Raw genomic sequence first — 14919 nt, 5'->3', positions numbered from 1 at the left:
GGCCTCGAATTCCACCCTCAGGGATTTTTGGGAGCCGTGGCACCCAAACCTTTTACACTCCGAGGCAGAACCAGCCGCTGTGCCCTCGCTAATTAACGTTAATTGCCCTAAATGGGGTGGAAATGCCGGGAATTGCCCTCCAGGGGGAAAGGAATCTGCATTTCCTCAGGATTATCCCGTTCCTCCACTGCAACAACCGCAGGATCAGATCCGGAATTCCCAGCGCCTGGAATGTGGGGATCCATCAGGGATAAAACACGGGATTGCTCCTGATTTCCTTATTTTCCATGTCCTTTCCACATGGAATGCTGGAAACTTCCACACATTCCGCTCATTTCAACATGAGGGTTTTTTTGCCTGATGCTGAAATTAAATTCATTTCAAACCACTCTGACGAATCAGTTCCCTTTGATGACGTTCCCTTCGATGAGTTTCCTTCTGCTCCTGCTCCCAATTAGGACTAATTAGCGCTCACACAAACACAGCCCCGACTGCATTTACACCCTGCCCAGTTTGGCCTCTTTGCTTTTATTCTTCCAATTCCTCCTTTAATTGGTGTCCCACGTGGCCCATCCCCACCTGGGGAAGGGATTTCATGGGGGCAAAAAGCCATCCCGAGGCTGTGCCCCTGGCACTGCCCCCATCACCCTGCGGTGGGTGATGTGCCCCTGGCACTGCCCCCATCACCCTGGCGTGGGGTGGGTGATGCCCCCTGGCACTGCCCCCATCACCCTGGGGAGGGGTGGGTGATGTGCCCCTGGAACTGCCCCCATCACCCTGGAGTGGGTGATCTGCCCCTGGCACTGCCCCCATCACCCTGGAGTGGGTGATCTGCCCCTGGCACTGCCCCCATCACCCTGGAGTGGGTGATCTGCCCCTGGCACTGCCCCCATCACCCTGGAGTGGGTGATGTGCCCCTGGCACTGCCCCCATCACCCTGGGGAGGGTGATGTGCCCCTGGCACTGCCCCCATCACCCTGGCGTGGGGTGGGTGATGCCCCCTGGCACTGCCCCCATCACCCTGCGGTGGGTGATGCCCCCTGGCACCGCCCCCATCACCCTGCGGTGGGTGATGCCCCCTGGCACTGCCCCCATCACCCTGTGGTGGGTGATGTGCCCCTGGAACTGCCCCCATCACCCTGGGGTGGGTGATGTGCCCCTGGCACCGCCCCCATCACCCTGGAGTGGGTGATCTGCCCCTGGCACTGCCCCCATCACCCTGGAGTGGGTGATCTGCCCCTGGCACTGCCCCCATCACCCTGGAGTGGGTGATGTGCCCCTGGCACTGCCCCCATCACCCTGGGGAGGGTGATGTGCCCCTGGCACTGCCCCCATCACCCTGGCGTGGGGTGGGTGATGCCCCCTGGCACTGCCCCCATCACCCTGCGGTGGGTGATGCCCCCTGGCACCGCCCCCATCACCCTGCGGTGGGTGATGCCCCCTGGCACTGCCCCCATCACCCTGTGGTGGGTGATGTGCCCCTGGAACTGCCCCCATCACCCTGGGGTGGGTGATGTGCCCCTGGCACCGCCCCCATCACCCTGGGGTGGGTGATGTGCCCCTGGCACTGCCCCCATCACCCTGTGGTGGGTGATCTGCCCCTGGCACTGCCCCCATCACCCTGCGGTGGGTGATGTGCCCCTGGCACTGCCCCCATCACCCTGGGGTGGGTGATGCCCCCTGGCACTGCCCCCATCACCCTGTGGTGGGTGATGCCCCCTGGCACCGCCCCCATCACCCTGCGGTGGGTGATGCCCCCTGGCACTGCCCCCATCACCCTGCGGTGGGTGATGCCCCCTGGCACTGCCCCCATCACCCTGGGGTGGGTGATGTGCCCCTGGCACTGCCCCCATCACCCTGGGGTGGGTGATGCCCCCTGGCACTGCCCCCATCACCCTGTGGTGGGTGATGTGCCCCTGGAACTGCCCCCATCACCCTGTGGTGGGTGATGTGCCCCTGGCACTGCCCCCATCACCCTGGCGTGGGGTGGGTGATGCCCCCTGGCACTGCCCCCATCACCCTGTGGTGGGTGATGTGCCCCTGGCACTGCCCCCATCACCCTGGAGTGGGTGATCTGCCCCTGGCACCGCCCCCATCACCCTGGAGTGGGTGATGTGCCCCTGGCACCGCCCCCATCACCCTGGGGAGGGGTGGGTGATGTGCCCCTGGAACTGCCCCCATCACCCTGGGGAGGGTGATGTGCCCCTGGCACTTCCCCCATCACCCTGTGGTGGGTGATATGCCCCTGGCACTGCCCCCATCACCCTGGGGTGGGTGATGTGCCCCTGGCACTGCCCCATCACCCTGGGGTGGGGTGGGTGATGCCCCCTGGCACTGCCCCCATCACCCTGGGGTGGGTGATGCCCCCTGGCACTGCCCCCATCACCCTGGGGCAGCTGAAACCCACCGAGGGGTGTTAAACTCAGGTTTGATTCCAGCCCGGGGTGGGTTTGGTGCTTGTGGCACTGAGAGGGGTCGGTGGGCACGGGCTGGGGCAGTGCAGGATGCCCAGAACTGTCCCAGTTGAGCAGGTGGGCCCAGTTTGTCCCAGTGTGGGTGTGCCCAAAGCTGGGCATTCCAAACCCTCTGGGCCATTGCCCAGCAACTGTTCCCAAGGGCCCATTGGCAGCAGCTGCCCAGGGCACAGCTGAGCCCTCAGGCTGGGAGCTGGCTGGGAAAGAAGCCTGGCAGAGGAGCTGGGAGAACTGCCCTGCAGGGACTCCTTGGCACCTCCACACCCACCTGAGGGCTCAGCTCTGCTCAGGGGCCAGCAACGAGTCCAAAATCCCCCCTGAGTGCCAGAGTCAGATCCCCCAGGGTGGAACTCCCTGCCCTGGGGGAGGCACTGGGGGCTCCCACCCAAACCTCAGGGGAGACAATCTTGGCCTTTGGCCACCTCTGGCACCACTCCTGGCATCCAGAGCAGGAGCAGACCCTGCACAGGAGGAGCCCCCCACTCTCCCCCAGACTCTGCCATCATCTGCACCAACAGCTTTGTCCCCTCCTTTGCCTTTGGCCTCGGGGGAACCACGTGGGGCTCAGCACAGGGGCCACCAAACCCCCCTGTGTTTGTGCCCCAGGGGGCTGGGTTAGACTGCTGGGCTTGGGGGTTAAACCCAATTGCTCTTTGTGCCACTGCATTGATTGCAATGTTGGTATTAAATTGTAACTCTGACTTAGAATCTCTCTTGTGTTGGGTTCGTTTCCCCTGCAGGGTCACCTTTAACCAGGACACCCCCCCTGCCCTCCCATCCCACCCCACCCCACCCTGGCAGGTCCCTCCTTACTGCCCTTGGTCCTCCTGGAGGTCTGGAAGGACCAACTGGGATTTTCCAGCCTGCCCTTTCCCTCAGGAAGGATTTTCCACCCTCCAAACCCGTGGCTGGAGGTTCCCTGCACTGGCACGAGACTGTTTGTGCCCTCTGTGCCCAAGGAGCCAAACCAGCTCCTCAGGGCCTGGAAAAGAGGGAATTCCAACCCCAGAATTCCATCTCCTGGGTGTTGGTACAGCTCTGGAAGTTTAAGGAGAGCTTTTCCCTGAGGGCTGAGGAGGTCCTGGAGACCTTCCCCACCAAAGGTCTCCTGGCAGGATGGTACAGGGGCTGGTTTGCCTCCCTGGCACACCTGGGTGAGCGGGTGGCACCTGGGAGGGCTGAAAGTGGGAATTCCTGGTGCCAATCCCTGTCCCACAGGTGCCAATCCCTGCCCCACTGGTGCCAATCACTCTCCTATGGATGCCAATCCCTGCCCCACTGGTGCCCATCCCTGGCCCAGCAGTGCCAATCCCTGCCCCACCAGTGCCAATCCCTGCCCCACCGGTGCCAATCTCTGCCCCACCAGTGCCAATCTCTGCCCCACCAGTGCCAATCCCTGCCCCACCAGTGCCAATCTCTGCCCCACCGGTGCCACAGTCACTTAGAGACCTGGAAATGGCATTTTGAAAGGGCTGGCAGGGTTAGGGATACCAGGGGGATGGGCTGGCAGGATTGGAGGTGGGCTGGCAGGATTTGGGGCGCCAGGGGGGTGGGCTGGCAGGATTTGGGGTGCAGAATGGGGTGGCTGGCAGGACTGGGGTGCCAGAGGGATGGGCTGGCACTGTTTGGGGTGGGCTGGCAGAATTTGGGGTGGACTGGCAGGATTTGGGGTGCCAGGGGGGTGGGCTGGCAGGATTTGGGGTGGACTGGCAGGATTTGGGGTGCCAGGGGGGTGGGCTGGCACTGTTTGGGGTGGGCTGGCAGGATTTGGGGTGGACTGGCAGGATTTGGGGTGGGCTGGCAGGATTTGGGGTGCCAGGGGGGTGGGCTGGCACTGTTTGGGCTGGGCTGGAGGATTTGGGGTGGGCTGGCAGGATTGGGGGTGCCAGGGGGGTGGGCTGGCAGGATTGGGGGTGCCAGGGGGGTGGGGTGGCAGGATTGGGGGTGCCAGGGGTGGGCTGAGCTCGCAGCTCAACCTGAGAGGCGTCTCAGGGGTTGGGAGCTCTCCTGGCACCACTCTGGTCCCTTCAGGACTTGGCTCTGGCACAGAGACACCACTCAATGCCACAAGGGATGTGCCAAATCCTGACCTGTGCTGCAAATCCCAGAATCCCAGAGCTCCTGAGGCTGGAAAAGACCTTCAAGATCATCAAGTCCAGGCTTGGACTGATCTCCACCACCCTGTGCCCAGCCCAGAGCTCTGAGTGCCACCTGCAGGTGTTCCTTGGGCACTTCCAGGGGTGGGCACTCCAACCCTCCCTGGGCTGTGCCAATGCCTGACCACCCTTTCCATGAGGAAATTCCTTCTGATGTCCATCCCATGGAGCCATCTCTCTGTTCAGGGGACAGTGAGTCGTAGAGTGATGGAACAGATCCCCAGACTTGTTTGGTTTGGAAGAGCCCTCTAAGGTCACCAAGTCCACCTGTTCCCCAGTGCTGTCAAGGACACCACTGCCCATGTCCCCAAGTGCTGCATCCACAGGGATGTTCAGTGTCCCCAGGGATGGGCACTCCACTCCTGTGCCAGCTGGGCAGCCCTTTCCATGCAGGAATTTCCCCAGGGTCCAGCCTGAACATCCCTTGGCACAGCCTGAGGCCATTCCCTCTCCTGTCCCTGTTCCTGGGGCAGAGCCCGACCAAACTGGTGGGATGTTTCTCATGGAATCATGGAATGGTTTAGGGTGGAAAAGCCCTCTAAGGTCATGGAGTTCCCTTGTTCCCCAGCACTGCCAAGGCCACCACTGCCCATGTCCCCACAGGGATGTTCAGTGCCCCCAGGGATGGGCACTCCACTCCTGTGCCAGCTGGACAGCCCTTTCCATGCAGGAATTTCCCCAATATCCCCCTGCCCCTGCCCTGGCCCAACCTGAGGTTGTTCCCTCTCCTCCTGTCCCTGATCCTGGAGCAGAGCCCGACCCTCCCCAGCTCCCCCCTCCTGACAAGGGGTTGGGAAGAGGGAGAAGGTCCCCCCTGAGCCTCCTTTTCTCCAGCTGAGCCCCCCCAGCTCCCTCAGCCCCTCCTGCCCCTTCCTCAGCCCCTCCAGCCCCTCCTCCTCCTCCAGCCCCACCACCTGAGGCCACTCCCCACCAAACCTCACGAGGTGCCACATTCCCCCTGTCCCCAAAAGCCTCAAGTGCCACAACTGACCCACCCTGAGGACAAACCCCACCATGACCCCAGAGGTGCCAGCACAGCCCCACGCCCTGCCAAGGACCAACCACCAGGAGGGGCTTTTCCCAGAGGGATTGGCATCAGCTGGGTGAGTCAGGGATTGCTCCTCACTCAGGACACCCAAACCTCCACCCCTGAGCCCACTCAGGACGGGGTGAGGGCAGAGCCCCACGAGGGGCTGACGGGTGGGGCAGCACTTCAGTCCCAGCCTGGGTGGGCAGCGGTGCCAAATTAATTCCCAAAGCCTCCTGTGCCAGCAGTGCCACCCTGCCCGGCCCCAGAGGCTCCACACCAGCACAGGGCACAGCTGCTCCTCCCCAGCAGGATCCAAAGGGGCTCTTTGTTATTTATTCCCTTATTTTCCAGGGGAAATGAGGAGTCTCCTCTGGGTGTGGATTCCCCCCAAAGGGCCTCAAAAATGGGATCTAGAAAGGGTTGGAGAACTTTGGGATTAATCACACAGGGATCAAGGGCACCACAGGAGGCTGAGCTGCCACCAGAGCACAGGAATGGGACAAGCAGCTTTTCTGAGGGCCCATTAAAATGTCCTTTTCCAATTTTAGGGAGGAAGGAAGAAAAGGAAAAGAGAGTTTCTCTTTGGAAAGAAAATTCCACTGAATCCTCCATGAGGATTAAAACCAGCTCTATAAAACCAAACTTGCCCCAACTCTGGTTTAAAGCCACTCTTGGGCTCATCCCTTGTTCCCTCAGGGATTTTTCCAGCTATAATAAAAGCTCTGGGAAGGATCTGGGGGCACGAAATCCATGCAAAAAGTAAGGAAAGGAGAGTTTCCCTTTGGAAAGAAAACTCCAAGTCTTTGCTCCACTGACTCCTCCAGGAGCATTAAAACCAGTTCTACAAAACCAAACCCACTCCAAGTCTGGTTTAAAGCCACTCTCAGGCTCATCCCTTGGGATTTTTCCAGCTGTAATGAAAGCACTGGGAAGGATCTGGGGGCACTAATTCCATGTTTTTGTGGGCTGGGACAACCCTCTGACCTCCAAACCTCCCCAGTCCTTTGTGGTGCCACCCCCACTCCTTCTCCACTGGATTTTCACTCTGGAATTCTCAAAGCCTCCAGGAAAGGGAAGTTCCTCCCCAGTCCTGTTCCCTGGAGCACATTTTTCCAGGGCCAAGCCTGGCCCTGAGGGCTGGGGCAGCTCCAGGGAATTCACTTGGTGGTGCCAACATGTGCCAGTGAAAGAGGGCAGAAATAGGTCAGGCTGAAACGTTCCCTGGCACTGCCCAATCCCAGGATTCTCTGGATCCCTCTGGAAGCAGCACCAGGGCTGGAGGCAGGAGGGGGGGACAGCAATTCCAGGGGCCTTTTTCCTGCTGTTTTCCACTCTTTAGGAAATGATGAGTGGATCCAACCCCTGAGCCCCTCCAGAACTTCACTGGAAATGAAATTATCCCATTGGGAATTCCTGTTCCCAAAGCACAGCCCCAACTCCGGGTGAGGTTAATGAGGATCAACCCCTGAGCCTCCTCCCAACCCTTCAGCAGCTCCCAAGCACCTGCAGAACCTCAAACCCAGGGCAGTCTGGAGAACCCAAACCCTCGGGGGTCCCCCAGGTCAATTCTGAGCCAAAATTATTGCTGTCAAATGTCGTCAAACCAGCCAGAAATGGGGAAGGAATCTGGATTTGGGGGGGCTTGGAGGCTGCAGTGGGAACCCCCTGGAGCTCTCACACCCTCCTCACCCTTTTTGGGGACCTTCCCACCCACCAGCCACGAGGAAATCGGGGAGATGTTCTCAAAAAAAAACCCTTTTTTGGTTCTTTCTGGGCACAAGTTTTTCAGTGCCACCCCCAGAGGGGGAGGGCGAGCCCTGCCCTCCCCACGGGTGGAATCATCACAAAAACAAATAAACAGGGCAAGAAAAGCCCTCCCGCCCTCCCCAGGTATTTCTTTCTGTGCTCAGCCCCACACCCAGCGCAGGAACGAGCCCGTTGGCCCTGAGGGGAAACAGTTCTGAACATGGGGCAGCATTAATTAAGATGAAGCCCCAAAAATATCTTTATCTTTACCCCAAAGGCCTGTGGGATTTTTTGCTCCCCCCTCCCCTGCTCCCACAGGGAAGTCCTGACCAGAGTTCAGTGATTCCAAACTGCCTCAAATCGGCTTTAATTTTAATTTTTTCAGTTATAAAAGTGGATAAAAGCTCCCCTGCTTCATGGCTGAGAAGGGCAGGGGGAGGTCTGACCTAACTGGGGGGTGAAAAACACCGAATTTCCTTGGGGTTTATGCTCCAAATGCCTCAAAATGTGACTCTCTGTCCCAAGGGATTTCCAGGAGGAAGGAAAATCCCAGGGATGAGCTTTTAAATCCACCAAACTCCACATTTCCCCCCCAAAATTGCATCTTTTGGACCCAGCCAGCCCCGAGCACGAGGGATTTGATGCTTCAGGAGGGGAAATCAGGACTTTGAGAAGCCAAATCCAACACTCAGGAGGGAAATTCAAATTTTGAGAAGCCAAATCCAACCCACAGGGGAAAATCTGGACCCTGAAAAGCCAAATCCAACCCACGGGGGGGGGAAATTCAGACTTTGAAAAGTCAAATCCAACCCATGGGTGCGAAATTCGCACTTTGAAAAGCCAAATCAAACACTCAGAGGGGAAATTCTGACTCAGAAAAGCCAAATTCAACCCTTGGGGGGAAATTCGGACTTTGAAAAACCAAATCCAACACACAGGGGAAAAATTCAGACTTTGAGAAGCCAAATCCAACACTCAGGAGGGAAAGTGGGACCCTGAAAAGTCAAATCCGACCCATGGTGGGGTGGGGAAATTCAGACTTTGAAAAGCCAAGTCCAACCCCCTGGAGGGATATTTGGGAGGGAAAACACCGGGAAAGGTGGAAGCAGCGGGAAGGGTGGGGAAAAGCCGGGAGCACCTACCGAGAAGAGCGTGGAGTAGGCGGAGAGGGCGAACTTGATGCCGTAGTAGTAGAGGTGGGAATTGCGGCACCGGGAACGCTCCGGGGCCATCCTTGGAGCTGCTTCCAGAGGGAATCCCATGCCCAGGAGCAGGGCTGGAAGCGGCAGAGCTCGGGCCAAGTCCCGCCCGCGGCCGCGCTCGGGGCAGGAGCCGCTCGGGGCAGGTCCCGCTCCGGCTCTGCCTTAACCCTTTGCGGGGCTGGGCTCGGCTTGGCCGGGCAGGGAATGGGCATCCCAAAAAAAACGGGGCATCTCCAGCAGGATTTGGGCAGAGAATGTGCTGCAAAATCTGCCCTCGCTGGTGGGGAGCTGAAATCCCGCAGCGAAGGGGGGAGCGGAAGGCAAAAATGTGGGAAAAGCGGGAGGAATTCGCTCCTGGAACCCCGGGATGGAGGGAATGGGGGGTGGCACGGATGGGGTGCCCGGGCTGGAGGTGGCACGGATGGGGGGCCCGGGCTGGGGGTGGCACGGATGGGGTGCCCTGGCTGGGGGTGGCACGGATGGGGTGCCCGGGCTGGGGGTGGCACGGATGGGGGGCCCGGGCTGGGGGTGGCACGGATGGGGGGCCTGGCTGGGGGTGGCACGGATGGGGGGGCCTGGCTGGGGGTGGCACGGATGGGGTGCCCGGGCTGGGGGTGGCACGGATGGGGGGGCCTGGCTGGGGGTGGCACGGATGGGGTGCCCGGGCTGGGGGTGGCACGGATGGGGTGCCCGGGCTGGGGGTGGCACGGATGGGGGGCTTGGCTGGGGGTGGCACGGATGGGGTGCCCGGGCTGGGGGTGGCACGGATGGGGGGCTTGGCTGGGGGTGGCACGGATGGGGGGGCCTGGCTGGGGGTGGCACGGATGGGGGGCCTGCCTGGGGGTGGCACGGATGGGGGGCCTGCCTGGGGGTGGCACGGATGGGGGGCCTGGCTGGGGGTGGCACGGATGGGGGGCCTGGGCTGGGGGTGGCACGGATGGGGTGCCCGGGCTGGGGGTGGCACGGATGGGGGGGCCTGGCTGGGGGTGGCACGGATGGGGGGGCCTGGCTGGGGGTGGCACGGATGGGGGGCCCTGGCTGGGGGAGGCACGGATGGGGGGCCTGGCTGGGAGGGCCTGACAAAAACTGGGCAGGGCAGGAAGGAGATGGAGGGGAGTTGGGAGGGAGAGGAGTGAGAAGGGAAAAACAGCCCCGAGTCCGGGAAGGGCTGGTGCTGGTGGGGCTGGGAAATGTGGGAATGGGGAGGGGAAATGGGATAGAGGGGGAAGATGGACTGGAGAGGGGAAATGGGATAGAGAGGGAAAAATGGACTAGAGAGTAAAATGTGCCAGAGAGTGTAAAATGAGAGAATAAAATGTGCCAGTGACAGTAAAACGTCCCAGAGAGGATCAAAGGGATGGTTAATAAATAGGGCACAAAGAGGGGCTGGCAAAGTCGTGTCTGCAGTTGGTCTGTGGTGGTGGAAAGGAGCCCCCTGGCCAAAGGGAGCCTGGAAAAGGGGAACGGCCACACAAGGGGAGCCCTGGGATGAGGGGAGGCCCTGGAAAAGGGAAGGATCCAGACAGGGGAAGAATCCAGACAATGGGAGCATCCAAACAGGAAAAGCATCCAGGAAAGGGGAGTGTCCAGGTGTCAGAGACTGAAACGGTTGATGATTTAGAATCACAGAATGGATTGGGTTGGAAAAGCCCTCCCAGATCATCAAGTTCAACCCTTGGTCCAACTCCAGTCCCTTTACCAGATCATGGCACTCAGTGCCACGGCCAAGCTCAGGTTCAAACCCTCCAGGGATGGGGAATCCACCCCCTCTCTGGGTAGCCCATTCCAATCCCTGAGCACTCTCTCTGCAAAGAATTTCTTTCTGCTCTCCAACTTCAGTTTCCCCTGGCAGAGCTTGAGCCCATCGTGCCCCCTTGTCCTATTGCTGAGTGCCTGGGAGAAGAGACCAACCCCCACCTGGCCACAACTTCCCTTCAGGCAGTTCCAGACAGTGCTGAGGTCACCTCTGAGCCTCCTCTTCTCCAGGCTGAACCCCCCCAGCTCCCTCAGCCTCTCCCCACAGCACTTGTGCTCCAGTCCCTTCTCCAGCCTCGTTGCTCTTCTCTGGCCCCGCTCCAGCCCCTCAATCTCTTGCCTCAACTGAGGGGCCCAGAACTGAACACAACACTCAAGGTGTGGCCTCCCCAAGGCAGAGTCCAGGGGAAGGGTCACTGCCCTGGGCCTGCTGGCCACGCTAGTTTGGATCCAGGCCAGGATCCCCTTGGCCTTCTTGGCCACCTGGGCACACTGGTGGCTCCTGTTGAGCTTCCTGTCCCTCAGTCCCCCCAGGTCCCTCTGCCTGGCTGCTCTCCAGCCACCCTGTGCATTCTAAGAGACTTTGCAGGCTTTTGACTTTTGCATTATACCCCTGATGGGCAGTTGGGCCCATCCCTCCCTCCAGCACTAAAAGTGCCAAGCCCTGAAGAGGCAAGAAGAGCCTTACCCTGCCCTCCACATGAACCCTGTGCCCACCTTGAAAGGTGGGAGAATACTGGGGGTTCACAGCCCAGCTGGTGATGCCACTTCATGGAAACACTCCCTGTAACAGATGAGTGATCAATATAAAATTTCCTTGTTAAATTGAGTTAATGATTTAATATAAAGTTTTGGTATTAGTTTTAATAAAGCAAAGTTTGTCATGTCATTGTGACTGTGCTCACCCCTTTGAGGAACTTGCAAGGCTTAAAGCACAGAATGGGCTGTTTTTAGCATATTGTGCAATGCTGGGTACAGGAGTCTCATACCTGGGAACTGGGCATGAGGAGAAGAGCCTGAACACCACCCTAAGACCACTCTATGTCCAATCAAAGAAGGCAACCCCCCAGCAACAGAGCCAAACCTTCACAGAGGTGAACAGCTCGAGCTATCACGAGCCCGATGAGATGAAGATCAGGAGCCATCACAAGCCAAGGCTGGGAGGAACTAATTAAAAACAGAGACTAAGACATTATCAGTCATGGAAAAACCAAGCTAAAAAGAAGAACCATCATAGTCTATAAAAACCAAGCCTACAACTTTATCCTTTGTGAGCTGGCTGGGAGCACTGGGCCCTCCAGCTGGTCACCCAGGACATTTCCTGGGATGTCCTGTTTGCTTATTTGTCTAATCATTGCTGCGGTGAATTATTGGTCTATTGTTGTTGCAATAAGTTACTAAAAGGCAGTTAATGCCTCCCTGACATCCGATCCCGTCAGGTCTCGGAAGCTCAGCAGGGTCAGCCCCGGATTAGCACTTGGATGGGAGACCTCCTGGGCAATGCCGGGGCTGTAGGTTCTAGTCCTGAGGACTTCACTGGCACCGTCCAGGCTCGCTCGGCCGTGGCAGATGAACCTCAGGACTGAAACGGTGGGGCCAGTTCTGCGCACGCTGAGCCTCACCTGAAATCCACTGCGCAGGCTGGGAGGGCACCCACGTGGGGACAGCCCTGCCCAAATCTGCGCAGGCTGGGAGGGCCCGTGGGGACAGCCCTGCCCAAATCCTTGTTCAGCAAAGCTGAGCCCACACACACACACAAATTACTAAAAATTAAGTTTTGAGTATCAGCCTCAATAATTTGGTCAATTTTACCTCTAACACCCCCTGCCTCGGGGGGGTGCAAAGGGCCTGCTGAGGGTGTGCAGAGGGACTGGTGACTTTGGGGCTTTGGGGTTCTGCTCCTGGCCCCCTCCACCTGCAGATGGAGACCGTGGCCTGCAGGGCTGCTGAGATGCAACGCTGGTCCCTGGGTGGTGAATTTGTGCACATTTCATTCTCATCTTTTCCTTTTCCTTGCTGTCCTGGACTCTTCTCCTGCCTTTCTCCCCTCTGTGTTTTTTTTGCTGTCCTGGACTCTTCTCCTGCCTTTCTCACCTCTGTGGTTTTTTTGCTGTCCTGGACTCTTCTCCTGCCTTTCTCCCCTCTATGATTTTTTTTGCTGTCCTGAACTCTTCTCCTGCCTTTCTCCCCTCTATGATTTTTTTTGCTGTCCTGAACTCTTCTCCTGCCTTTCTCCCCTCTATGATTTTTTTTGCTGTTCTGGACTCTTCTCCTGCCTTTTCCCCCCCTGTGCATCTTCCCCCCCTCCCCTCAAGGTTGTTTTCTATGTCACATTATACGGAATTGTTAAATAAACACCCATTATCTGGTGTCGTTTCCCTTTAATCCTCCCCAAAGGAAAGTCTGATAACAATCCTGGGTTACCCCGTCCCCTTTTCCAGGGGCGGGTGGTAACACCAGGCAAGGGGAGCCCCGGGACAGACAAGGGGAGCACCCAAACAGGGGGACCCCCAGACAAGGGGAATGTCCAAGCAGGGGCAGCACCAGCCAAGGGGAGCCCCCAGCCAAGGGAAGGATCCACACAGGGGGAACATCCAGGTAAGGGGACCCCAAACAATGGCACCCCCAACAAGGGGGGTGTCCAGGCAAAGGGAGCCCCTGGACAAGAGGAACATCCAGGTAAGAGGAGCCCCCAAACAAGGGGAGCCCCCTGATAAGGGGACCATAAACAAGGGGACCCCCAAACAAGGGGAGCCCCCAAACAAGGGGACCATAAACAAGGGGAGCACCCAAACAAGGGGAGCCCCCTGATAAGGGGACCATAAACAAAGGGACCCCCAACAAGGGGAGTGTCCAGGCAAAGGGGACAAGAGGACAAGAGGAACATCCAGGTAAGAGGAGCCCCCAAACAAGGGGAGCCCTCAAACAAGAAGAGCCCCCTGATGAGGGGACCATAAACAAAGGGAGCCCCCAAACAAGGGGAGCCCCCTGATAAGGGGACCATAAACAAGGGGACCCCCAAACAAGGGGAGTTTCCAGACAAGGAGAGCCCGTGGACAAGGGGAACCCCTGGCAATGGGGAGCCCCAGAATAAGGGAGTGTCCAGGCAGGGGTAGACCCCAGACAAGAAGAGCCCCCAGATAAAGGGGCCCCCAAAACAGGAGACCCCAAACAAAGGGAGCATCCAAACAAAAAGAGCCCCCAAACAAGGAGTCCCTCACATAAGGGGAGCACCCAGATAAGGTGAGCATCCAAACAGGGGGACCCCCAGACAAGGGGAGTGTCCAGGCAAGAAGAGCCCCCAGATAAGGGGACCCCAAGCAAGGGGAGCATCCAGACAAGGGGACCCCAAAGAAGGGGAGCCCCAAAAAAATGAGAGCCCCCAGATAAGGGGACACCAAATCAGGGGACCCCCAAACAAGGGGAGCATCCAGACAAAGGAACACCTTTGCTTCTGCAGAGATGGGAAGCAAAAGGGGCACTGTCTGTGCTGTGGTTCATGGCCTGGGAAGTGTTTGCACATCCAGTTCCCAGGTGGAAGCTGCTGCTTCCCCCCTGGGGGCCAAATAGAGAACCTAAACCAGAGTCTGGAGAAGTGACAGCGACTCAGGGCTGTGCCCAAAGGCCTGGGAGCCCCTCAGTGGCTGCAGGAGGGAGGGTGGGGAGGGACTGTGGGCAGGGGCATGGAGTGGTGGGACAAGGGGGAATGGGTGAAGGAGGGGGGGTCAGATGGGATACTGGGGAGGAATTTCTGGCTGTGAGGGTGGGGAGGGCTGGGCTGGGATTCCCAGAGAAGCTGTGGCTGCCCCAGCCCTGGGAGTGTCCAAGGCCAGGTTGGAGCCCCCTGGGACAGTGGGAGGTGTCCCTGCCCAGGGCAGGGGTGGCACTGGATGAGCTTTAAGGTCCTTCCAACCCATTCTGGGATTTACTCATCCCAGCAGAGCTCCCATCCCTTTCCTTTCAATACATGAGTTGAAAGGAGAGTTTTCCAATCATCAAAAGCAGCAAAGCCCAAACACTGAGGCTTTCACACCTCAGGAGGTGACACTGGGCCGAAAAACATGCCCCAAAATGACATTTCAGGCCATGATTGAACCAAACTGGCTCTGATCAGCCCCAACAAGCAGAGCCAGAAGTGAAATTTCCACCCATTTTTTCAGGCTGCCCAAAAATGAACTTGGAATGTGTTGGAGCTGCTTCTCCAAAATGAACTTTGGGGCAGTTGGGGCTGGTTTGGAGCAGCAGTTTCAGGGAAAGGAGGAAAACAGCAACAGCATCACCAGCAGGGAGCAGTTCCTGTCACCCTGGAGGAAGAAATCCCAACATCCAGCACTGGATGGGACATTTGGAGGGAGGTGGGATGTGTCTCCTCCGCCCTTTCCTCCATGAACCAGAACAGTCAATTCAACAACAAATTAAGAAAATCCCACTTGTCCCCACAACTTTCCTCTTGTTTTTCCAACAGAATTTCCAGTTTTTCCCACAGAATTTCCAGTTTTCCCACAGTTTGTGCACTGAGGGGTCAGATGAATCCCTGGTAACTTCTGAATTCAGAA

At 58.4% G+C, this 14919-nt stretch overlaps 1 protein-coding gene across 2 annotated transcripts in view; it reads right to left on the bottom strand.

The window, feature by feature from the left end:
- The window catches only part of LOC139683667 (tetraspanin-15-like), a 64185-nt gene extending 55489 nt beyond the window's left edge, over positions 1-8696 (bottom strand). For both annotated transcript variants that reach the window (XM_071579017.1, XM_071579018.1), the window contains exon 1: positions 8549-8696. In XM_071579017.1, the coding sequence (XP_071435118.1) occupies positions 8549-8668 (120 nt within the window). In that variant the 5' untranslated portion in view covers positions 8669-8696. The remainder of the gene's footprint in view (positions 1-8548) is intronic.
- Positions 8697-14919: the final 6223 nt, after the last annotated feature.

Source organism: Pithys albifrons, chromosome 29 (genome assembly GCF_047495875.1).
Source record: "Pithys albifrons albifrons isolate INPA30051 chromosome 29, PitAlb_v1, whole genome shotgun sequence".
Lineage (NCBI taxonomy): Eukaryota > Metazoa > Chordata > Aves > Passeriformes > Thamnophilidae > Pithys > Pithys albifrons.
Note: the sequence above shows the minus strand (reverse complement) of the source record. Positions and strands in the feature narration are given on the sequence as shown.